Here is a 23280-nt window from a genome sequence, read left to right on the forward strand (position 1 = left end):
CACAGGTGAGTATGTGTTTGTGAGGGCCGTGTGCACAGCATAGAGTTGGCAGTGACGGGCACAGGGTGAGGGTCGGGGTTCTGGGAATTACTGCTGTGGCTCTCAGGTCTCCCTGAGCAGTGAGGGGGTCCCTACCCCCAGTAGGACCTGGGCCCTGCGAGTGAGAGCCCCGAGGGAACGCATAACCCACGTCCGCGGTCTCCGAGGTCAAGTCCACTTGGGGATCGAGGCCTTCTTCAGGTGGCGCGCAGCCCCACCCCCAGGACGCACGCCGCTCCTCCAGGGTCTAGGGGGGCTCGGCCCCCGCACTCCCTGTGCAGCTCCGCACCGCGGAAGAGGAGAGGCGGAGTGACCTCTTCTCCTCCGGCGCCACCGGGGAACACCCCCTCCCCCACTTCACTGCATCCCTCGGGTCGACGGCACAGGGGCTGTCCCCACGAGCCGCCTAGCCCCGCCCCCGAGGCCCCGCCCCCGCGCGGCGCCCAGTCCCCCGGCTCGCGGGGCCCGCCCCGCCCCCTGCCCGCCCCTCCCACCAACCCTCGGGCGAACCCGGCCGCGGGCGTCCAGTTGCTGCCCGGAGCTGCGGAGGTAGACTGCTCCCCCGGCCAGGCCCGATCTCCCTTACACGTAAGCGTTCTGCCCCGCCATGGAGCCTGCCCCCGACGCCGAGGAGGCGCGCACGGTGCGCGAGGCGCTGGGCCGCTACGAGGCGGCGCTGGAGGGCGCGGTGCGCGCGCTGCACGAGGACATGCAGGGGCTGCAGCGCGGCGTGGAGCAGCGCGTGGCCGAGGCGCTGCACCTGGCCGGACCGCTGGCGCGCACGGTGACCGAGCTGCAGCGCGACAACCAGCGGCTGCAGGCGCAGCTCGAGCGCTTGACGCGCCAGGTGGAGGCGCTGGGCTTGACGACCGGGCTGGCCCCCGCGCCCGGCACGCCCAGCCCTCCGCCCGCGCCTGGCGTCCCGGACCGCGCGCCCCGTCTGGGCACCGCGCGCTTTGCCAGCCACGCCACCTTCTCGCTGTCCGGCCGAGGCCAGGTGAGCCTCGGGGAGCGCCGGCGCCTGTGCGCGTGCGCCGGGGGAGGAGGGCTCTGCGACCCCCGCCGCGCCTATAGGTCCCGAGTGCGTGCGCCTGCGGAACTGGGCGCTGCCCTGCCACCCGCCGCTGCGACTCCGTCGTGGGGGTCCGGCCACCATCCGGCGAAGCACCGGCTTAGCCTGCTCGCTGCACCTGTCTTGGGCCCCCTCCCTTCTTTGCAGCCGGGCCCTGTTCGCCCCGAGTTCTGTCCCTCTCTCTCCGCTGTCCCGTGGCACTAAGGGCTTGGGTGCTGTTTAACACCGCCCGGGGCCCGGCCAGTGTGTTGGGGGTGGTCAGCAACCCACCCCACCCCCCACTCCCACACCTCCATTGATGCGCCCCCTGCGATGCCGCTTCACTGAGGCCTGATGGTTCAGGTTATTGATTAACCCAGATGGAGAACTCAAGCCCGGGTGTGTGTTGGGGGCAGGAGGACGCCGTCTGCTGGGGCGCAGCCGGGCAGTGGCGTTTGGGAACTCGCAGGGGGTAAATCCTTACCTTGAAGGGAGAGACGGGGTGGCGGTGGGGGCCAGGGGGAACCAGTCGTGAGCAGTCTAGATTTCCGGGGTCAATGACCGGCCAGAGGCCCACACGGCGTGGGTGTGGGGCGGGGGTCACTCCCCTGAGCCTGGGGCCTCCTGGAGCGGCGGGTAAGAAGGTTCCCATGGTGTGTGCAGTGGCCCTTAGGTGGGATTTCCCACCCTGCCAGGCGTGTGCTCCGGGGCTGGGGTGCCAGGGTCTGGGTAGTGTGCACCTGCAGCCCCTCCTTGGTTCAATCCATCACGCCTTCAGATCTCTTGTGTGGGCTGGGCTGCACCTCCAGGGGCCAGGAGGAGGGGGATAAAATTAGCCCCTGCCCCTGGAGGTCCCAGCCAGGGTGGGCGATTGCCCCAGACCGAGCAGTACCAACATCGCGGGCAGCCAGAGCAGATGTTCTGCTCCAAACACGATTGTCCCATCCTGGTGGGTGTCTCAGGCCGGCTTTGTGCTGGAGGCCAAGGACCTGCTGCTGCTCGTGCAGGGGGCGGTGTGTGGGGCTGTGCCTGCCGTCTCAGAGAGGCTGGAAGGACTCACCGGCCGGAGGCGGGCCTGGTGGGTATGAGAGCAGAGGGGGGAGTTGTGAAGGCCCCTGGATGCTGGGCCGGGGAGTTGGGCTTTGCCTTGGGGGGGTGGGGTGAGAGGTTCTTAAACATGCTGGTGGCAGAGCTCCTGGGTGTCCCGGTGCTCCGTGTGAAGTGCCTAGAAATGGCTACACTTAATTCTGTCCTATAAGCATGACCACTGTTTGACCATAGTATAAGATCACCACTGTGAGCTCACACGTACCTAATAAACTGTGTCATCGGCTGTTCCTGAGATTTTATTTTAACACACATTTGCTACTTGTCTGCTCGTGGAAACAGCTGTCCAAGTTTTTGAAAAATGCTTTCAGAGTCATGTAAATAGGTACATGAATTCACGCAAATATGTGAGAGGAACCTCTCCAGTCATCTAAGTTTTCTCAGTGGGGAATGGCCATTAGTCACGTGGCGTGGGCTAGTCCTCTTGGCTATGGGGCTGGTGGGCAAGGGGCACCGGGCAGGGGAGGGACAGTGTCCCCCTTGTATCCAGCAAGGTCCCTCATGGATGGATGGCAGGTTGGAGGGTGGCTGGAGACAGATTAACTTAAATGTGGTGGTCCAAGGAGAGGGCAGCCAGAGCTTGGGGAGCCCTGCTGGGGGACTCCTGAGTCACATGTCTGGTGGAGATGCTGGGTTCCATTTGGGTTGTGCTGAGGGTGTGAGGCTGTGGGACATCCAGGCGAAGGTGTCCCAGAGCAGGCGGAGTCACAGATCCGGTCGAGGCCAGAGGTCAGGGGGACATCAGGGCAGAACTGGTGGTTGAAGCCCTAGAATGGGTGAGGTCTTCAGGGCAGCCGTGCAGAAGGAGAGGGTGAGGCCAGAGCCCTGGGCAGAGTCCAGGGAGCTGCCAGGGGGCTGGGAGGCCCTGGAAAGCCCATTCTTAGACATGGAGGGAGGGAAGTCCTTCTGGAAGAAGAGGTCGAGGGTCAGCAGGGATGCTGCCCCTCGTTGAGGGATGAGGATGGAGACACAGTTGAGGAGTAGGTTCTGGACTTCAGAAAAGCCTGAAGGGAGGTGGAACAGCCAGCAGAGCTGAGCTCTGTGGATAGAGGATGGTCAAGGTCTCCATTGGGATCAGAGGCTCCCTGGGCCTGAGGCAGCTTCTCCCTGCCCGACCAGAGGCGCTGGTCCCCACTTCTCTTGCAACCCACCTCTCTCTCGCCCACCCGGGCTCCGAGCCAGTTTCTGGCAGGGAGGGGTGCTGTGCAGAGTCATCCACACGTTCTTGCTCATGGGCTGTCACTGGCAGCTTGTGAGCGGACACTTGGTCTTGAACAAGGAATCGGGGCTCCAGGGTGAGACTGGAAAGAGTCTCAGCTGGGCGCCGGGGCTGTCTGGCCTCTCATACTCCCATATTCCCACATGTGTGTTGCCGGGGGTCGGGGGGGGCAGGGTGGTCTGGGTAGGAGGGTCTCATCCGCACACGAGAGCCAGTGGTGGCCGTCGTCAGGCAGTGCAGAGGCTGGTGTCCCACTGCCCCTCTGTAACAGGCAATGAAATTTAGAGACCCTTGGTTGAGACCCTTTTGCTTCCTGCGGTTTCAAACCAGGGACTGCAGGGGTTGGAGGTGGGTCATATTCAGCATATACTTATGCCCTGAACTCAATGCAGGGTTGATCTAGTAATCCAATTTTGAGTGCACAAACCTTGACCTTGCTAGGTAGTGAGTAGCCAGGGAGGCTCTGGGAGGAGGGAGAGGGCAGGGCAGTAGGGTGGGAATAATCAGGAGGACTCCCTGTAGGAAGCCTGAGACCCTGCAGCAAATAGGAGCTGCTTTGGGCACATTTGCTATGAGGCCTTAGGGACATCTCCCAGCTGGACCTCGGTTTCCTTGCATCCAAGGGGGATTGGCCCATCCCCGTTTGGCCCCTGTGCCGAGTGGGCTGCGTGGTTATAACAGTGACATCAACCCGATCGGTTCGTAAGAGTGTCCACGGAGCCACAGCTGTGGTCTGGCTAGTGGAGGGTAGCCTGAGGCCAGGTTTGGCCCAGGAGGCTGTGCCAGAGTTGGTCCCTGGAAATGTCCTCAGCTGAGCTGGAGCCACCGGGTCCCCACGTGGGACAGCCAGGAGCAGCGTCGAGGTCCGACGTGAAAGAAACCAGACTTGCCTTATCTGCCTTCCTTTCCCAGACACACTGTGCGATAAGAGAGTTAAATGCTTTGGGTAGGAGTTTGAATTGAGTCTTTAAAACTGTGGTGTGAGAGAGGAGGAGGACGGAGCAGCCGTGTTAGGGGCTCAGGATGGGGGTTCTGGCTGCTGTGGGCTGTGCTAGGCACACAGACCTGCTCCCCTGCCCGGGCGCGTGAGCCCACGTGGGGTCAGGCAGCCCCAAGAGTGCCTGAACTATTATTCCTGGCCTCACAACAGTGTTTAAACACTTCCCCAAGGAGAGGGTCCCTGAAATCAGACTCACCCCCCGCCTCTCCCCCTAACATTCCCAGGCCTGGGCTTCCTCACAGGGAGCCTCCCCCTGCTTCAAACAAAGCCCAGATCTTGGGAGTGCGAGAGCCAGCTCCCCAGGACCCGTCTCATCCCCAGGGCTCTCCAGTGACTTCTACTCTGACCCCAGCACACAGAACCCACCCCCTTCCCTTCCCTGTGGCTGCATCAGGCTGCCCCCACCAAAGGAAGACCACTGGGGGAGCATGCATGCTGGGGGCCCTGTGGGTGGGCTCAGGGACTCAGATCCTGCTGGAGCAGTTACCCTGCTCTCCCCCTCCCCTGGCTAAGGTGGCTGGGCCCGGCCTCACAAATTTGTCTTGAGTTGTCCTTCCTGCTCCTGGAAAGCATGAGCGCTTTGTGGGTAGAGCCCTGGGCTGGGGTAAGAGACCCAAACCTTGACTCTGCTGCTGCCTTTGGTCACGGGGTGAGGTTAGGGATGACCCCCACCCGCCAGGCTCGTATGAGGGGTTGGAGGGTGATCTCTGGATGGGTTGAGCGAGCAGTGGGTCCCAGTCTCGGGGATGGGGTAGTGAGGGGAGTCTGGCCTGCCAGCGTGAGTCAGCCCCATCCCCTTTCCCTCCTGCTTTGCTGGAGACCCCTTGGCAGGAATCCAGCTGGTCCAGGACCTACTTCCTGCCTGATTGTGGCGTCTGGTCCCCCTGGGGCATCATGGGGTGGGTACGGGGCCTGCAATGTGTGGGGGCAGGCGTCTGCGGGGGGGGGTGCCCAGAGAGACCCACATTCCTGGGAAAATGGTTTCACCAGTGGCCGGTCCCTCCAGACCTCCGCCTAGACCTGCGGAACCTGTTGGACCAGAGTAGAGTGAGTGGGTGGGACGTGAAGCCCCCAGAGCTGAGCGCCCTGGTGACTGGTGGGGGCTGGGTTCAGGATGGACTGGCCGTTGCTCCTCCCTCTGCCGAGCTGGCTTCGGGTTAGGCTCTAGGGGTGCCCTCCCCACTCTGAGGTGTCAGGAGTTGCCCCCTGTTCTCCAGTGTTCCTGCGAGTGGGGCCGGCCCATCCCACTCCAGCCTCCTGAATCGGAAGTAGGAGGAGTCACCTCCTCTCCAAGCCCAAGCTCTCCCCAGGCTCGAGTCCTGTCCTCTCCCACTTCCCCAGGGTCCCCACCGCACAGAGGGTCCCATCACCCGGCTGGAGCCTTTCTCGCAGCCTATAAACATTGTCCTACCTCGTCCACCTGGAGGAGCCCCTCCCGCCGCCCCTCATGGCTGCAGGTACCGTGTCTCCATCTCTCCCCGAGGCTGTCTCCTGCACCCACCCCCACCTCTGACTCAGCTCCTAAACTGTCACCAAGAACCTCTTTTTTTGGCTAAACCCAAAGGACCTTTTTAGATCTTGTCTTGACCTTCTTTTTCTTGACCTGAGGCCACCTTTGGAGCCGCTGACACGCCAGCCTTCTCGACACACTTCCACCTGCCTTTCTCCACGTTCTGGTTTTCTTCCTCCCCGCTCTGGCTGCTGCTTCTTATTCTCTTCTGCCCCCAGCTATGGTGCCCACCGCAGGCCCCATCGGCCCCGAGCCTGCTCTTCCTCTGCTGTGCTCCAGATGTGAGACCCCTGTTTCTCCATCGTTTGTCCGTCCTTCCTCTTAAACTTCAGACTCAAATATCCGGCTACCTCCTGACCTCAACCCCCTGATGCCCCAAGGACACCTTACACTCATCATGTCCCAAATTGAAGTTCTTATTTTCCCACCGATCCCCCCCACCACCATAGTCAAGTCAGCTGGGCCCAAAGCCCAGGCTTGGAAGAGGTGTGACTTCCCCCGTCCCTCCGTATCCACTTACTCTCCCCAAACCTTTGAGTCCCTTTTCACTGCCCCATCTCTCCTCCCCAGGTCCCCATGTGGGACTAGTGAGGTGACTGGCCATCTGGTCGCCCCCTTCCATGGCACTATGTCACTGGCTTCTGAAGGATGTTCCTAAAACACAGCTGACGACCTTCAGTTCCTTCTTGTCCAAGGAATCAAGTCCAAGTTCTCCAGGCTGGCACCTTGGGCTGCATGGTGCTTCTCCAGCCACCAGATCAGAATGCTTTGTGCCTTGCTGTCTATCTGCTTTGGCAGATACTAGTCGCTTCCACTCCTGGTCCACCTAGCTTACTCTAGACTGGCTCTCAGCTACCCCTGCCTCTGGGAGGCTCTTCCTGGCCCACTGGGCTGGATGAAGTCTGTCTTAGGCTCACACCCTCATGCTGGCTTGATATCATCTGCTCACAGCCCTGGCTCCTCCACCAGACTGATCCCCGCATGGCGGGGTGGACACCTCTTGCGCTGGTTGCAGTGGTAGCTGAGCCGTCGGGGGCCAAGGATGGGCCTTTGTCATTCTGGGAACCTGGTAGTCAAGGGGGCTAGGTAGTCTGGAGGCGTCTAAGGAGAGGTACGGCCACCTCTCAAGCCACTCATCATGGGCTCTTAGTAGAGCCCCGGATCGGGATCTGCCTGTGTTCTCCTCTTGCAGGGCAGACGCTACCAGCCTCAGAGGCTCCGAGCCCTCCATCCTTCCTCACTGTGAGAAGGGCAGAGCCCAGGTTGAGTACAACATCCCTCCTGGCCACCAATCTCAGCTGTTTCTCACTGTGTAACCCTGGACTGCACACATCCCCTCTCTCAGCCCTCAGGTCCCATCTGTAAAATGGGTGTAGTGGCATCTTCCTGGGGGCACAGAAGCAAGTTGGTTTAAGTGGCATGCCCAGAAAAAGGACCTGACGCTTGGCAGATGCTGAAATGGCAGAAGCTTTGCATAACCTACTCCCTCATCTCCAACAGGGAAACCAACCCAGAGGGGGCACGACCTGACCTGGGTCACCTGGTGGCTGGCAACACAGCCAGGATACCAGGTTCCCTGCTGGCTCTTGGTCTCGGCTCTCTCTCTGCATGACACCCCCCACTGCTGTAGCCCAGAGGAGATGGAGGGGCCCCATGGAGCCAATCAGGCCTCTGTACTCTGGACATCCAGACAAATCTTGTGACCCTGCAGCGTGAGGGCTCCTGGGCCCATTGTTGGCCCGGAAGGACCTTGTGTCACTGGGTTTGGGCTGCTCCCACACAGGCAGCCCCTGGGAAGAGCAAGGGCCAGGCTCTCCGGACCCCGGGCACCTGGTCCAGCCTGGGGGAAGTGGTAAGGCGCCTTGCACACGCTTTCAGAGCTCCCAGTCTTGACATTTGCCCCTAGCATTTTGGGGGTCTGGGATGAGCCCCGTGGAGGTGTTTGCCTCCAGGATCCTGAGGGCTCAGCTGGTGAGACTGAGTCCCGTGTGACCTTGGCCCATCACTGTACCTTCCTGGGGCTGTCTCTCTCAAAATTGAGTGTTGTTTGCCCTGTCAGAACCAGGGGGGTCGCACGGGGTGTGGGCAGCTGGCCCCGGCTGACTAGGCCTCGGGGGTGTTTGTCTCTCTGTAGAGCATGGATCACCACGACGAGGCCGGCGAGTTGGAGATGAGAAGGACCTCAAACTCGTGCATCGTCGAGAATGGGCACCAGCCTGGGGCAGGTAGAGCTGATGGCAGAGGAGAGCGGGCTGGGTAGCTTTGGGGTCAGGGCCTCGGCCACGCCTCTGTGCCAGGCCACCCCTTGTCAGGGTTGGAGGACTTGAGCCTAAACCCCAGCGGGTGGGGAGGCTGCCGGGAGAGCAGCCTCATTCAGTGTGAAGTAGAACTGTGTAAACACAGAAGAAAATGAGAGATCTCGGAAGGTAGTGAGCTTCCCTGTTTCTGGAGGAATGCAAGCAGGGTCTGAGGAATTGTCCAAGCACTGAACAGGGTAGAAAGTGGACTGATAGGCGGCTGTTTATTGAACTGTCTATGAGGGAAAATTGGAGCAGACGCCAGCTCTGGTTGGAGCAGCGAGACGTCCCCAGCAGTGGGAGGTCAGGGAGGCTGGAGTGGTCAGGGAGGCCTTCCTGGAGGAGGTGGGAGGAGGGTTCACAGAGACTGGAGTCCTCCTGGGAGGGTCTGAGGCCCCTGTGGATGCCACGGCTGACACCCCCAACCCTACTGGTCCCACGTTCCAGGTCCAGGTGATGGACCCCCTGAGACCACCCAAACTGCCCCGGCACCAGAGACCCCCAAGCCTCGCCCTGCGAGCCTCTCCTTGCGGCTGCCTCACCAGCCAGTCACGGCTGTCACGCGAGTCTCCGAGAGGTTCTCTGGGGAGACGTCAGCCGCAGCTCTCTCGCCCACGTCTGCCGCCGTCCTGGGGGGCCTCAGCCCCAGCGAGGCCACCACACCCTGGACTCCCAGTCCCACTGGTAGGAGCAGGAGGGCGTGGCCTCAAACTGGGAGGGAGGGCAGGGGCTGGGGGCGGTTGGCAAGAGACTCAGGAAACCTGGGCAAGCCCCAGCCCCCCTCTGCTGTCACTGCGACCCCCTTCCCTAGCTCATCTCCATCAAATGGGGCTCATCTTTCCCGACTCCTTCCCCCAGAGATGCTGTAAAGTAGCGTCGTCCCCCACGGGAGACGACTGTGGGACTCGCATCTTTCCCGACTCCTTCCCCCAGAGATGCTGTAAAGTAGCGTCGTCCCCCACGGGAGACGACTGTGGGACTCATCTTTCCCGACTCCTTCCCCCAGAGATGCTGTAAAGTAGCGTCGTCCCCCACTGGAGACGACTGTGGCTTTTACTGCAGGTCTAGGCTGTGGTTAGAAGGTGGCCTCTTACCCTGCACACTTTGGCGTGGTCCCCGGAGCCTGTCTTGGGCCTGGGGTCAGGCCTCAGTGGTGTGTCCTGGGGTTGGGCTGTGTGGGTTTCCAGAATGAGGGCTCGGGAACAAAGTGTTTGCTGCATACGTAGCACAAGAGGCCCTGGGCTCTGTGCTCTCAAAAGCGGGGCTGGGGGCGCGGGACACTTTAAAAGGCCTCTTTTATGTCATTGCTCTATGTCCCCAGCATCCTTTCTCCTCAACTGTTGGCCGAGGCAGGGCCAGCTTAGCCCAGGGGTCCTGCCCCTGCCCTGAGCGACACTGGGCAGACGGCACAGGGCCAGGTCAGAGGAAGGGAGGCTGGCAGTGGTGACCCTCCCCGAGGCCAGGGTTTCTTATTTCTCTCCCTTGCTTTGTCCCGAAGAGAAGAATTCTTCTCTCCCGCGGCCTTTGTCCAGCTCTGGCTACGGGGCAGTGACGGCCAGCAGGAACAGCGACAGGTGAGTTGGGGCCCCAGTCCCCGGTGGGGGGAGGTCAGCCCTCCCCAGGCAGTGTCTGGACTTTGCCTTGAACCCAGGCTGCCCGGGCCCCTGCAGGGAGCTCCCGTGCTGACCCAGGATGAGGCACCCTCCTGGGCTTGGTTCCAAGGGAGAACAGCGTCACGGGGTGGGGTTTGAGCAGAGGACCTGAGGCTGCGAGGCTAGGTGGAGGGTTTTGTTTGGAGACCATGTATATATAGGGCCTCGGGCTGGTTTCTCTTAGGACCCTTGAAAGCACGTCTGTGCACAGATTGGAGGGGGTGTCTCGGTCCCCACAGGAGGGTGGAGCGTGGGGCGATCTCCCACTTTCCTCTCCACCCATCCTGCTTTCCGCCCGCGGCTGAGGAGGTCTCTAGGCTGGGGCTTCTGGCCTGTGGTTGTCCCCATGCTCCCCCAGGCCCACTGGATTGTGATCGGAGCTGGGGATAGAGGCTGGCTTGGCTTGTCCCCCCCTTTCAGTAGTAAAAGGAGAATTGTGACTTTCTGGAAAACTGTTGCAGGGGAGAAACAAAGGGGGTCTTTTTCGTGGTGGTGAGGAGGGGGCCTGGTCCTGGTGAGGCCGGTTCTGCGTACACCTCCCGCGAGGAGGATGCCCCCCCGCTCAGCCCAGGCACGGACCCCTGCGAGGGGTGATGATGCTCAGAGAGGGGCCCACTGCCGGCCAGGCCTGCCTTGGACAGCAGCTCAGTTTGGAAAAGCTGCAGAACCGGTTGGGGACCAGAGCAGGTGGTGCTTCCTGCCTGCCTGTAGCCCGGTTGCTGCCCCGTTCTACACTCAGTGGGGTGGGGGGCCCGGGGCCCAGGTGAGCTAGTGATGGGCGGGTCTGTGTTCCTGACTCCGTGGTTCTCTCCTCAGCCCACCTCTGGTGACGCCACCCCAGTCTCTCCCATCCCCGCAGCCACCAGCCACGACTCAGGCCCATCGGCAGGGGGAGCGCCGCCGGGAGCTGGTGAGGTCGCAGACGCTGCCCCGCACCTCGGGGGCGCAGGCCCGGAAGGCGTTATTCGAGAAATGGGAGCAGGATACAGCCGGCAAGTACGGGTGCTCTCACGCCCCGCCCCCCAGACCAGTCTGGGCCCCCAGAGTAGGCCTGGGCCCAGACTAGGGTCAGGCAGGCACAGCGCGGCAAAGCTGGCCCTGTCCTGTTCCCCAGGGGGCAGTTCCCCAAGATGTGACCTCTTGGGCAAGACACAAGGTCAGGGCCAGCTGCGGAGCGGGCTGAGGGATAGGTGGCCCCAGCTGTGGGGAGGAGGGGAGGGGGCAGGGGGCCAGGCAAGGCCTGGGGAGAGCCTAGGCCCCCTTCCCCCAGTCCTGGAGGGGCCCCGGCTGCCCTCACACCCACATTCCTCACCCAACTGGAGAAGTTGGTTTCAGGGCGTGACTGGAGAGGCCAGAGGACAGTCACTGGGGTGCCCAGCAGTAGCTGGAGGTGACAGAGCGAGACCAGCCTCCTCTCACGCCCCACCCCCGCTCCCATTAGAGATGGGATCCACCTCTGCACACATTTATCCAGCCCTCCTGTGCGCTGGTGGTATTGATGCCCGTTGCTTGTGGGGTGCGGCCCAGGCATATTTGATGATGACCACCCCCAGTCCCGCTCCCAAGGCTCTGACTTTAGCGAGTCACAAGAGACACCCAGGAAGTGTCCCGCTGACCCAGACAACCTGTTCTTGGCCTTTAAGGAGTGTCCTTGGGGCCCAGAGGGAGAAACCGTCACTCCAGGCTAGGAAAGAGGGCGACCCCAGAGGGAGACTCAGAGGAGGGGTGGGATGAAGGTAGCGGGGGGTGGGGGGCACGGGCCGTGCGGCCTCAGGTCCTCAGCCCCAGGATTGCCCATGTGGGAAGTAAACAGGGGACCTGGAGGCTGGAAGGGATCTGGTGGTGCCAGACTCCATCAAGGGAGGCTGTGCCCTGGGATGGGGGGCTCACGCCTGGACGTGGGTGTGGGGCTGGGAGGGTTGCACGCTACCTGGGTGAGCAGCACGTTCTTGGGGTAGATGGCAGCCAAGGGGCAGCCCCCCAGCCCCCCAGCAGGCCTGCCCTCTCTCTGCAGAGGGAAGGGCGAGACCCGGGCGAAGCTGAAGCGCTCGCAGAGCTTCGGCGTGGCCAGCGCCAGCAGCATCAAGCAGATTCTGCTCGAGTGGTGCCGCAACAAGACGCTCGGCTACCAGGTGAGCCCGGTCCGGCCGCTGGGACCCCGGCCAGAGGTGGGAGTGGGCACTGCCCCCCCACACTTGTTCCCCTGGCCGGGACGGGAGCCCCAGTCTGGGGCGGAGGAGTAGGAGCTGGAGAAACTGTACCCTCCCGATCGGTCCCCAGCCGCTGCAGGTGGAGTCCAGCAGGCACGGCTTGTTGCTGAGCTGGGTGGACGGTGGGCCTGGGGAGGGGCTGGGAGGACCTGCTTGTGGGGTCAAGTCAGGTGGAGGAGCTGAGGCCGGCGCTGTACTCCCCCTTACCTCCCTGCGTTGGCCTTGCAGCACGTGGACCTGCAGAACTTCTCCTCCAGCTGGAGCGACGGGATGGCCTTCTGTGCCCTGGTGCACTCCTTCTTCCCCGACGCCTTTGACTACAGTGCCCTGAGCCCCGCGCAGCGGCGGCAGAACTTCGAGCTGGCCTTCACCATGGCCGAGTGAGTATGGCGGGTCCCCTGGCTGCCGGCCCCTCCCAGTCCCCAAGCCCAAGTTCTGAGGGGCCGGCAGGACAGGGGCAGCTGTCCGCAGAGCTGAGAGCCTTGAGGCCACCCAGTCTGTCGCCTCCCGTACAGATGGAGAGACTATGGCCAGGAAGGGGGGATTTTCCCCGGGCCACCCATCACTCAGTAATAGAGCCAGGCTCTCCCCTCTTCTCGTGCACCTGCGCTCTTGGCTGGTACCCGGCCTCTGGTGTGCGGTCTGCCAGACCAGCCACAGACAAGGTGCAAGGGGCAGTGGGACAGGGTCCCCCGGAGCACTGAGCCTGTCCTCTCCAGGCTGGTGAGAGATACAGTTGCTTGGGAGAGCCCAGCAGCTGATCAGCAGGAAACTGAATGATATCTGCCTGGGGGACATTTCAGACTTCTCCAGTAGGTACATTTTGCTTCCCTAAATGTCGTAAAAGCGTTTGATATGAAATTGCCTACCTTCTTAAGACCTGCTCATAGGGAGAAGATTGGGTGAGGGGTGATTCTGGGTTCAGGAGGTGCTTGGGGAGCTTGGCATTTGGTTATAGGCTGAGGGCTACCCCCAGTGCCTCAGGAGAGTGGCAAAGAGGGCTCTGGTGAGGGTGCATTCAAACCGAGTAGGCAGGCGGGTTTAACAAAGGGCTTCCTTGCAGGAGTGAGCGATGAGCCAGGCGCCGTGGGGGTACCCTCGGGCTGGGGAGAACAGCTGTGCGGAGAGGGCTGGCTGATAGGAGCTGTACTTTGGGGCAGTGGGTGCGACCAGCTCACAGTGACCCGGCAGGAAGGGAGCTGAGGGAGTAAACCCTCCGCCCTCCCCCACCTCCTGCCCTCACGCCAGGGCCTCCTGTGGGCTGAACACGGAAGGCGGAGGGCAGGGGAAATATTGCTGCGGTCCATCGAGTCCGCGCCCCGGTCCAGGGCAGGCACGGGGCAGAGTTGAGGGTGTTAAGGGCTGCCTGATGCTGGGCTTCATGGAATTAGGGGGAGGAAGGCCAGAGGGCAGGAAGACCTCCCCAGGGCTGAGTTTCCTGGAGGGAACATTTATCATTCTCTCCTGCCCGCCCGCCTTTGTGCCTGGTGGAGTGAGCCTCTGGCCACCCGTGTGTGCCTGACCCCCCTTGTGTCTTGTCCGCGACCCCGGTGCCCACCTCCGGGAGGTGCTCTCACGTGCTGGTGGAGTTGGAAGAGCCCTCCCTGAAGCCTGGCCTGCCCCCGCGGCCCCAAGTCTATTCCGCCCCACGCCTGGCCCCAAGCCCCGCCCGGGAAGGAGTTGGAGCTCACAGGTTACAGCCCCGTGCCCGGTACTGCGGGTCTCGCTCTAGGGGCAGAACGGAGACCCTGACTTGTTGGCGTGCCGGCGTTGCCCCTGTTGTGTTGTCTCGGATGACCTGCGTGGCCTCTCGCCCCCGTAGGGTCATAAGAACTCCTTGTATACTTTGGAAGCTGTCTCTTTCCTGGCTGCTTAGGATTAGCTGTCATCCTAATTGCGGAAACAGCTTTGGACAGAGCGTGTTACACAACCGAATCCAGACGATGCTGAAGTAACGCCAGGTGTAACGGCTCGATGTTGAGGAGGGGGCGCCTCCCCAGGAGGAGGCCCAGCTGCTTGGAAGCCCAGAAAGGGTGACTGTCGAAAAGCAGATGGTCAGAGTCTACAGGGCCCGGGCTCTGATGTGGGCACCCAAGACCCACCCCCTGCTGGGTGAGGCCACGCTTGTCTGACAGTTTTTCTCCATCGAGTCCAGTGGGCCTGGCGGTGCCTGCTCAAGCCCCGGCTGCCTTGGTCACCCTCAGCCCTGGACCAGGCTGGGCTGTGGCAGGGAGAGGGGTGCCCCGGGCCCCAGGATGGTGGCCCTGCACCCCAGCTCGCAGGGAACGTTAACTTTCCTTGGCGGCCAGAGCCAGAGCCATTCGTGGCTGTGCTTTCCCAGCACGCGGTATAAGCCCAGAGAGCCTCCAGACTCCAACCAGATGTTTCTTCTATTCCCACATTGGGGCTGGGGCGCGGGAGTCTGCTCCAGGCTGTGCCTCCCCCCTACCCAGAGCAAACGAGCGGTAAAAACTGGACCCCGCCTTCCCACCGCCTGAGCCCGCTCCGGCTGGCTGGGGAGGGGAGGGGAGGGTGGCCTTCAGGCCCCTGAGATGAGTTCTGGCTTTTCTGCTGACTCGAGAGAGGGCCGGGAGGGGCGCCCACAGCCGGCCTGAGGGGGAGGAAGGTGCCTCCCCTCCTGAGTCATCCGGGAACTCAGCTCACAGGTACGTGGGGGACAGGGCTGGGAGGGTGGGCCTGCCTGCTCGAGGCCCCCTGGGAGGATGGCAGCTGGGCTCACCTAGCTTCTTGGACAATAAGCTGGTTAGAACAGCTGGAAAGAAAGCACAGGGACACCTACTTGAGGATACTGGCTACCAGTGTCTTAACAGACACTCCTTAGTTTTGCCAGCAAAAGCCAAGCAGACACGCGGGGCTGGGGGAAAGCCATCAAGGGCCACGCAGGCAGCAGAAAGGCAGTTTGTGGTGGGCGGTGTAGGGTGACAGGAGCCTGGGCTCTGATGAAGGCACAGCCTTTGGAAAGGAAAAGCAGCCATGGACAGGGCCCCTGCACATCAGGAAGGAGAAGTTTCCAGACCCTTCGGCGAGCAAGGGGCCTTAAAAACACAGAGACGCATCCAGAACCTGGGGAGTAAGAGGGGTTTGTGACGCCCCTCCCCCTGATAATTTACCTCCCCAAAGATTCCCCGGGGCCTAATCTGTGTGAGTGATGCGGTGTTGACAACACAGTGAGCTCCCCTTGTCCGACAGTTGTTCGGGGCTTGGAAAGTGGGAGGACCAGCTCCCGTTGTGGGTGCTTGACCCTCTGCATCCTTCTCCGCTGAGATGGAGAGTGCGGTGTAGGCGCGGGGCCGGCCGTGTAGCTGAGGATCCCGCTTGCCCTGCGGGGAATGTGTCCTACTCTCAGGTTACAGCCCAGCTGAAGGAGCTTCCAGGCTATTTGTAGTGCCCATGTGTCTCTAAAACCAGATAGGAGGCTGTAGTCCGAGCCCTGGCATCCCAGGCTGCATTTAGAGAAGGCTTAAACAAATAAAAATAACCCCTCAGGCACCTCCTCCACCTGCCTGCTTGACAGGCTAGCCCTGTAGTGACAGAAGATCACAATAGGATAGTAGTAGGAGAAAATCCTCTAACCCTTTTTTAACCCCAAACAAGGTGGGGCTAATTCATCTAAAATTGGTAGTAGGCAAATGATAGCTCTGGTTCTTGCTGCGCAGTGTCATTTGAAATGACCTGTACTTTCTTCTTTGGATTATTATTCCATGCTGTTTGAACTATTTAAAACAAGTTTGTGTTTTCACAAAAGCAGTTTTGTTTTCATTTAAAAGGCAGTTGGGGCCTCTAATATTTTGAGACTGAAATGTTTTTATAAAAGTCAATGTTCATCATCATTTTCCTTTACTCACATCCTGTCTCAGGAGCTGTGTCCATAGCTTCTAGAAATCTTATCATTACTGTCACGGCTGGTTGGGGTGGGGTGGGGACCAGATGGATGTGGCTCAGTCCCCTGGTTTCTGGGGAAGCCAGCACCTTGCCCATAGCTTCCTGTCTGAGGGGTAGAGGGTGATACCAGGGTCAGGCCTTAGCGCCCGTCCTGACTGCCACCCTGGGCAGGGACGTCACTAGTGGGAGGGTCAGTGCAGCCTGTAGAATGAAGAAGGGGGCCAGCCCAAGTTGGACAACACTTGGGACGTGCCAGCAATTCTAGAGAGAAACCAGAACCCGCTCAGAGGAGAGCCCCCAGGTACCCACCGGGGGCACAGTGAAGGAACCAGACATGGTCAGTTTCAGGGAAAGACATGGATATTAAGATTTTCTTCCAACATGTGAAGGGCTCTTTTGTGGGGGGAAAAACAATTAGACTGAGAATAGCCTTCTGAGGCCAATAGGTAGAAAGTACCAAGAGGTAAAATAGCATAAGAAACGTGAGGGAAAACTTCCTCCTGGCCAGGGCCATCTGCAGAGGGGTTGGAACGGTGCTTGGAGGAAATTAGGGCCCCTTCCCTGAACCTGGAGGGGAGCATGGCCGAGACAGGGCCTTCACCAGGTGGTCGGTGCCTCTGAGGGGGATGTTTGGAGGGTGGGATTTCAGTTCTCTTCCAAGGCTGAGGTTTAGGGTTCTAATGGTGCCCACGTTTCCTGGGGGACTGAGTACTGAGGCCACTGCTGTCAGTGGTGATACCCGGGCACACACCTGGCATTCTCCGTCTGCAGCCCTGGGCGGGTAGGAGGAGCTCTCCCTGCGCTGCAGGTAGGGAGAAAGGGCATCGACACCACCTGATAGGAGGTGAACTCAGGTCCACGGCCTCCCCAGGAACTCAGATTTTCAGTCCTCGAGTGTCAGCAAAGTACCTCTGCGTGCATATCCTCGTCACAGCGGCCACTCCCCTGACACCGAGCCCCGCCCCGGCCCATCCTGGGCAGCCAGGGTGCCCGCTTATTGGGCCAGAGCCACTCGCCACCCCATGAAGCCCTCGGCTTCCCTTGCAAGCTGCCTGCTCCAAACCGAGGGGGAGCCACCGACGGGATCCGGGACTAGTGTCTCCGTTTCGCCCTGACTTTCGGTTTCTGATAGGAGGCCCGGCGTCAGGCCAGCACCACAGGATGGGCCCCGTGCTGAGGTTACAGGGCTTGTCTTTGGAGCACGCAGGCCCAGGAGTCGGCAGGGACTGGTAGAAAGTGCTTGGGGTACAAGGCACCACCTCCCAACAAGAACAAGCCCACCGGGAGGGGGAGCGGAGGTCGGGGGCTGACTTTCCACCGAGGAAATGGCACAGAAGGGTGAAGCTATGGGCAGAGTCAGGATCTGAACCCAGCTCTTTAGAGTTCCAGTTCCGGCCTCTTTTCCCTGATGACCCACTCTGCTGCTTGGAGCGAACCATGATGATACAGACAGCAACAGTGATCATTCCTAACGTTTATTGAGCTCTTCTGATGTGCCAGACACCGTTCCTGCTGGTTGTGTGATTAGCTCATTAATCCTCCCACCTCCCTGTGAAGTGGCTATTATGCAGTCGGGGAAACTGAGGCCCTGAGAAGTTAAGTGTCTTGCTCAAATCATATAGCTAGGAAGGATACAGCTGGGATGTGAACAGTGTCACTCATGGACTTATGGATATGGGGGCAAAAAGACCGGAGGAGACCCTGGAACTACAACAGTGCACGCGGCTGTTGAAGCTGATTGGACTGAGTGCCGTTGCTTTGGGCCTTTTGGGTTCGGCCTGATGACGCGTCTGGCTCGGCACAGGGCCGGGCTTTGCTGGGCTTGGCAGAGTGTCCCTGCTGTTACCTCCCAGGTGGATGCTCATCTTCCCACCTCCATGAGACCTTGAAGCCGGGACCTTCAGTCCCCCTCCCAGCTGGGAACGGCAGAGAGAACAGCTTTTTTTTTGCAGCCCAGTGAAAGGCCCCAGTTTCCACACGCATCTACACCAGTGGGCCAGAAGTTAAACCAGTATTTCCCAGAGCATGAGGTGGACCCAGGGCGAGGTTGAGGGGAGGCTCACAAGATGATTTGAAGCAACTTTTAAAACTCTGAGTTGTTGCGAACCTTGAGTAGATAATAAAATCAATTTAGTGGCTCACTACCAGCATTAAAACAAACAAAACAAAAAAACAAACCAAAAAAAGGAGGTGGGGAGAGAAAGATGAAATCTAGAGAAAATATGAGTAGTAGAAAAGGTCAGTATCTTTGTGAAACTTTATTTCCACATAAATGTATGCACGTGCTGAATGAATCACGATGAAACACCTCTATGGGTTATGGTTTTAAAAAAAGGTTAAAGACATTGTTCTAGGAAGCATATGGGTGAATTTATTTTTTACTTTATTCATTTTACATTTATTTTTATAGTCCATACTGATTCTCCATATACTGCTGATACACGTTGAATTTTTTTAGTGAAATTTAATTTTGGAGCTAAATTTTTATTAATAAAACTAAACTTTTCGATTAATATAAGTTTGACCAAATTAATAAAATTGATTTTTTTAGCAGAACTTCATTTAGTGAAACCTTAAAGTGAAGCTGAATTTCACTGAAAATTTAAAGTAAGTCTAGGTATGTAAAAACACGAGTCGAAGAGTCGTAAGGGCCGTTCATGGATGTGGGAGTCTGGGAAACACTGCATTAGAGAAAGTAACCGCAAAGGCTCTTCTGGGGTGATGTGAATTCCCAGTTGGGGAGCACTTGGGAGCCTCCAGCTCCGGGCCAAGCTCTGTTCTGGGGCAGCGACGCTGGCTGATGGCTGGGGCCGGCGTTCTGATGGGGCTTCTGTGTTTCAGGAATCTGGCCAACTGTGAGCGCCTCATTGAGGTGGAGGACATGATGGTGATGGGCCGCAAGCCGGACCCCATGTGCGTCTTCACTTACGTCCAGTCTCTGTACAACCACCTGCGTCGCTTTGAGTGAAGCCCCTCGGGACTGGAGAGCCAAGCCCCGAAGGAGTCAGTGGGGCTGCCTGTGTCCCGGAGTCAGGATGCCCCCCGAGCAGAGTTGCATTCTGGTGTGAGAGAGCTGTTTGTTCTGTGCCTCATAACCGCGCTCCCCAACCGGCCCGGCTGCGTTACTGATGGGAAAGTACCGCTGAGCTGCGTTCTGACCGCACTGATCACAGCCAAGGGCTCCAAGGAAAAGGAAGTATTACCAGAGAGAGAGAAATTGGTGCTAAATAATTACCTTCCTTAAAAAAATAATAATAATAATGCTTGTCTGTAGCTTCTGGAAGCCTGAATCACAGTGTTCCCTCTGCTGAACTGGATCCACTGGCTTTACATGGTTGCATTGACTACCAAGTGTTTTTTAATCAAAATACCCAGAGTTTTCTACTTCCTCACACTATTGTAGGTTCCTTCCCTCCCTCGCTCTGGGCCACTGCCAGGAAATATAGAGACGCTTAATCAGCAGCTTGACAAAGAAGACTGAAGTCTTGGGAAGAAGCTGTTTAATCACTCCCAGGTCCTGGGCAGCAGCTGACCTGCAAGTCACCTCGGCTCTCTGGGGAAATGGGAGGGCTCTCGCCTGGTCCCAAAGTGGTCCTGTCCTTCCTAGGAGGGCTCCACACGTGTTTGGCTAAGAATAGGCCCCTGGGAAGTTAACACTTTTAGGGAAGGACAGGCCTTTGGTGCTGCGAGGTGGTTTTTATTCACAGCTTTTTTAAAGGGATTTGCTGCAGATATTTATAAAAAGTAACTCCATCTGTACCACTGACCGTTTGTACATAAAAAGATGTGTCGCACTTCACTTGGGGTTTGTTATTTCTGTTTGGGAGATGGGGTGCCTGGGAATAAGAGATTTCTCATCCATTTCAAATGAAAATCTGCTTACATCCCGCCCCCCCCGCTTAACTGTTTCTGTACCAAAATCTCCACTCAGAAAGTTGAAAATCACATTTGCTCTTTTTGCATTTGCCTGTCAGTCACCCACCTCCATGTCATGGAAGGAGCACGGACAGAAAGTCCCCCCTTGCAGTTCTGTTCCCTGGAAGTTGACTGACAGATCTGTGATCAGCAGTAGGGTGGTCCCACACGTGGGGGAGCCCATCTAGGGGCACTGGTTTATTTTCACAGCTGTTCGGTGGTACAAAAAAAGCTGTTGGGTTTTAGTAGAACATCTTTAGATTCTATAAAGCCGCAGCCATTAGCTTATTCTTATTCAAGAAGCATTTTCTAATCGGGTTGGATTTTAGCCATGCACTTGGAGAACTTCCCTTTAAGGAGTTAATATACGTCTTCAGCTCATGCAGTGGGTTCTAACCACCAGCATCTGTGCCTTCTCAGTCACCTGTGGTCCCTTGTGTTGGGGGACAGAGCTTTTTGGGGGTGTCGGGAGGAACACGGCAGAGCTTGCCAGGTGGGTGATCGGTAGTCTCAGCAGATTTGTTTGTTCGGGCTGCAGTCTTGTTCCATCCTTTGGATTCTTCCACAGTGGGAACCACTCCCTTTCCAGCTCTTGTCTCGTGGAGTCTCGGGAAGGTGAGCCCTATTATTAGCAAAGACATTGCACCTGGTTTTTTTTTTTTTTTTACTGAAGTTTAGGGTTTCAAACCTAAAGCCGATCCAAGCACACAGGGGCTCTATAAAAAGCATGTCTATACATTCCTGAGTCCTTGCACATGTTAAGCAGAACTCTCCTGAATTGCAAACGTGGTCTTGCACTTCTGCACATAAAATAGAGCAGATCCTGCTGGCGTAATGAACAATTTCTCTTAAATTGAGGCATGGTGTCCCTCATGTCTCACATTGAGTAATACAGGCTAGATATCTTTAAAGTAGGTTCTGTGATGTTCTCGTCTGTGGTTTGGGGGGAGGGGCAAATGAGGGCTCATAAGCTTTAAGGGGTTTTAAACTTGATTATCTCCAAGACAAAGCCTGAGGGTTCCAAGGTGTAGGGCAAGTAGGGGGGTGGGCGGAACGCGAGCAAGCCGCCCAATCTCAAGACATTTGGAAACCATCGTTTTAGATCAGGGTTGCACGGAAAGTTCCCATTTGTGAAATTGGATGTCGAGTCACCTTCTACCATGGTACAGATGGTCTCACATGTTTATTCCCCATCCCCACGACACCTCCCAAGAGGAATTATTCCTCAGAGCTGCTTGTATTCAATAAGATTCTTCTGCTTTCCCAGATAGATCCCTTCACCTGGATTTTGTTAAAACTTATTAAGTGACCAAATTGGCTTGTGCCTTTCCCTGAAGGGAATGTTTCTCCAGAGCCAAGATGGGTTTTAGCTTCTCTGACAGCTGATGGAGATTTTTCTAGCCAAGGGAGAGCTTATAAGCACTTTCTGAATATGATCTTGTACATGCTGGTTAGAGGAGAACGTTCAGGCCAGGTGTTTGGGGAACAGTCTGTGAAGGCCAACGAATTTCGCAAATGTGTTCGAGGAGGAAAAGTTCTCAGCTTTCCCTGCTGCGGCGGTCAGTGCTCCGTAACTGGAGGAGACGTGTGGGAGGATATTTTCTTTTCTACCATCCCAGGTCTGTGTGACTCCAGGCAACTGGATGGCACACTAAAAATGCTGAGCAAGTTGGTCAGTTTTAGGTGGGACATCTGTGCAACCCAGAAGAACCAACTCTGAATTGGGTTTCTCGAACTTAGTGACAGGTGACCCACTCATTCTGATGAATCGATTATGCCTGTTGAGACGGCCAACTTGATTCCCCTTTGTTCCCCTCTCTCTGAGCTACGCTCTCACGTCCACCCATCATCCGCTTCTGCTGAGTGATGAATGTTCTCGGTAGGATTATTACCCGTCTTATCTGTCTCGCTTTTGAGATTTGGTTTGGGCTTGCTTTTAAAGCCTTTGATCTCTTATCTCTTGGTTCTTGGATGTGATTTGACATCAAACAGCCCTCATCGTCCTTTGAAAAATCACCTTAAAAATGCCTAGGCCTGCCTCTTCCCTAGAAAGCACCAAACAAACAAACCAAAAAACACCTGGGAAGGATGGAACAAGAATGCTGCGCTCTCTGGGGTATCCAGGCAGCCTCTGCAGGAGGAAGACTGTCTGACTGGGTTGTAATAAAGAGCTGATGGAGGCCCCAAATCAGTAGGGCAAGACGATATGGGTGGTGACACCTGAGACATGCCAGTGTTTGGGTGCATCTTGACTCTCCACCCTGGTCCCATGAGTTGATCCAATGCTGTCCCATAGGCAAAGGGGCAAAAATCTATATTTTTTACAAACCAAATTTTTCATCACTCACAGTTACAAGTGTCCTTAGCGTGTTTGATATCTCGGTGGTATGTGCGTTACTAGACCCCTCTTCCTGGCATCCGTGACCTCACCCACACTCTCAGGTTCCCCCCACCTGTCTGGCTGTTTCTTCCCAGTCTCCACCATGGCCTCCTTTCCCTCCATCCATCACTCCCCTGTGCTGTGTCTTATGCTCTGTGCCCTGTCTTCTACATCAGGGGTTCATAACCCAGGACTGGTGTGGGCTTTGGGAGCCTGAATGTCCAGATGGAATGTTTTTCCTTCCTTTTCCCTCCACAACTGGCTCCTTCTCCGGTGTCTACTGCGTTAGCAAACGGCAGCATGATCACTACCCATTGTCTATGCCAGGGACCTGAAAGCCACCTTGTCCCTGGGCATCACGGACCGACTGCCAAAGCAATTCACCTGTTTCCTTTCGTGTGTTGTACACCAGACATTTGCAAAACTCTTGCTAGCAGGGTCTCATGATTTCTACTGAGTGTCCCGAAGCATCAGAGCTGCTGGTGTTCCCCAAGGTTTTATTCTGATAATCCTCAAATTTACAGAAAAGTTGAAAGAAGAGTTCAATGAACATCGCGTATTCTTTTGTCTTGATAACATTCTGCCATGTTTGTGTCCTGTCTCCATTTTTCTGAGCCATTTGGAAGTAAGGTGCATTATGACACTCGGCCCTGAATACTTTTTTAGCAGATGTCTCCCGAGAATAAGAACATTCTCCTACATGAGCACGATATACTGGCACACCTAAGAAATGGAACATTTACTTGTATACAGCGTACATTCAAATTTCCCTAATTGCTTCCACATGCCTGTTAGGCTGTTAAAAATTGTTAACAATCCAGGATCCAATCAAAGTTCACACACTGCACTTGGCGGTTGTGTCTCTTTAATTGCTTTTAATCTAAAACCGTCCCTCCACTTTTTGTTTACTGCCTGTTTTTCACTTAACTCTTTTGAAGAGCCCAGGCCGGTTGCCTTGTAGACTGTTCCCCACTCTGCTGTCATTTGTTTCCTCCTG

General features: G+C 57.5%; 1 protein-coding gene across 2 annotated transcripts; it reads left to right on the top strand.

Moving 5' to 3' along the window:
- Positions 1-646: 646 nt before the first annotated feature.
- On the top strand, positions 647-18956 carry SMTNL2 (smoothelin like 2). Of its 2 annotated transcripts, XM_060082317.1 has the most exons (8): positions 647-1036; positions 8061-8151; positions 8671-8907; positions 9722-9797; positions 10692-10871; positions 11890-12007; positions 12314-12465; positions 18830-18956. In XM_060082317.1, exons 1-8 carry the CDS (start codon positions 647-649, stop codon positions 18954-18956), a joined length of 1371 nt encoding a protein of 456 aa, XP_059938300.1. The 2 variants fall into 2 exon arrangements, with proteins under 2 accessions (XP_059938300.1, XP_059938301.1); XM_060082318.1 differs by lacking the exon at positions 8671-8907.
- The last annotated feature ends 4324 nt before the right edge of the window (positions 18957-23280 follow it).

The sequence above is a fragment of the Mesoplodon densirostris genome, chromosome 18 (assembly GCF_025265405.1).
Source record: "Mesoplodon densirostris isolate mMesDen1 chromosome 18, mMesDen1 primary haplotype, whole genome shotgun sequence".
Taxonomy (NCBI): Eukaryota; Metazoa; Chordata; class Mammalia; order Artiodactyla; family Ziphiidae; genus Mesoplodon; species Mesoplodon densirostris.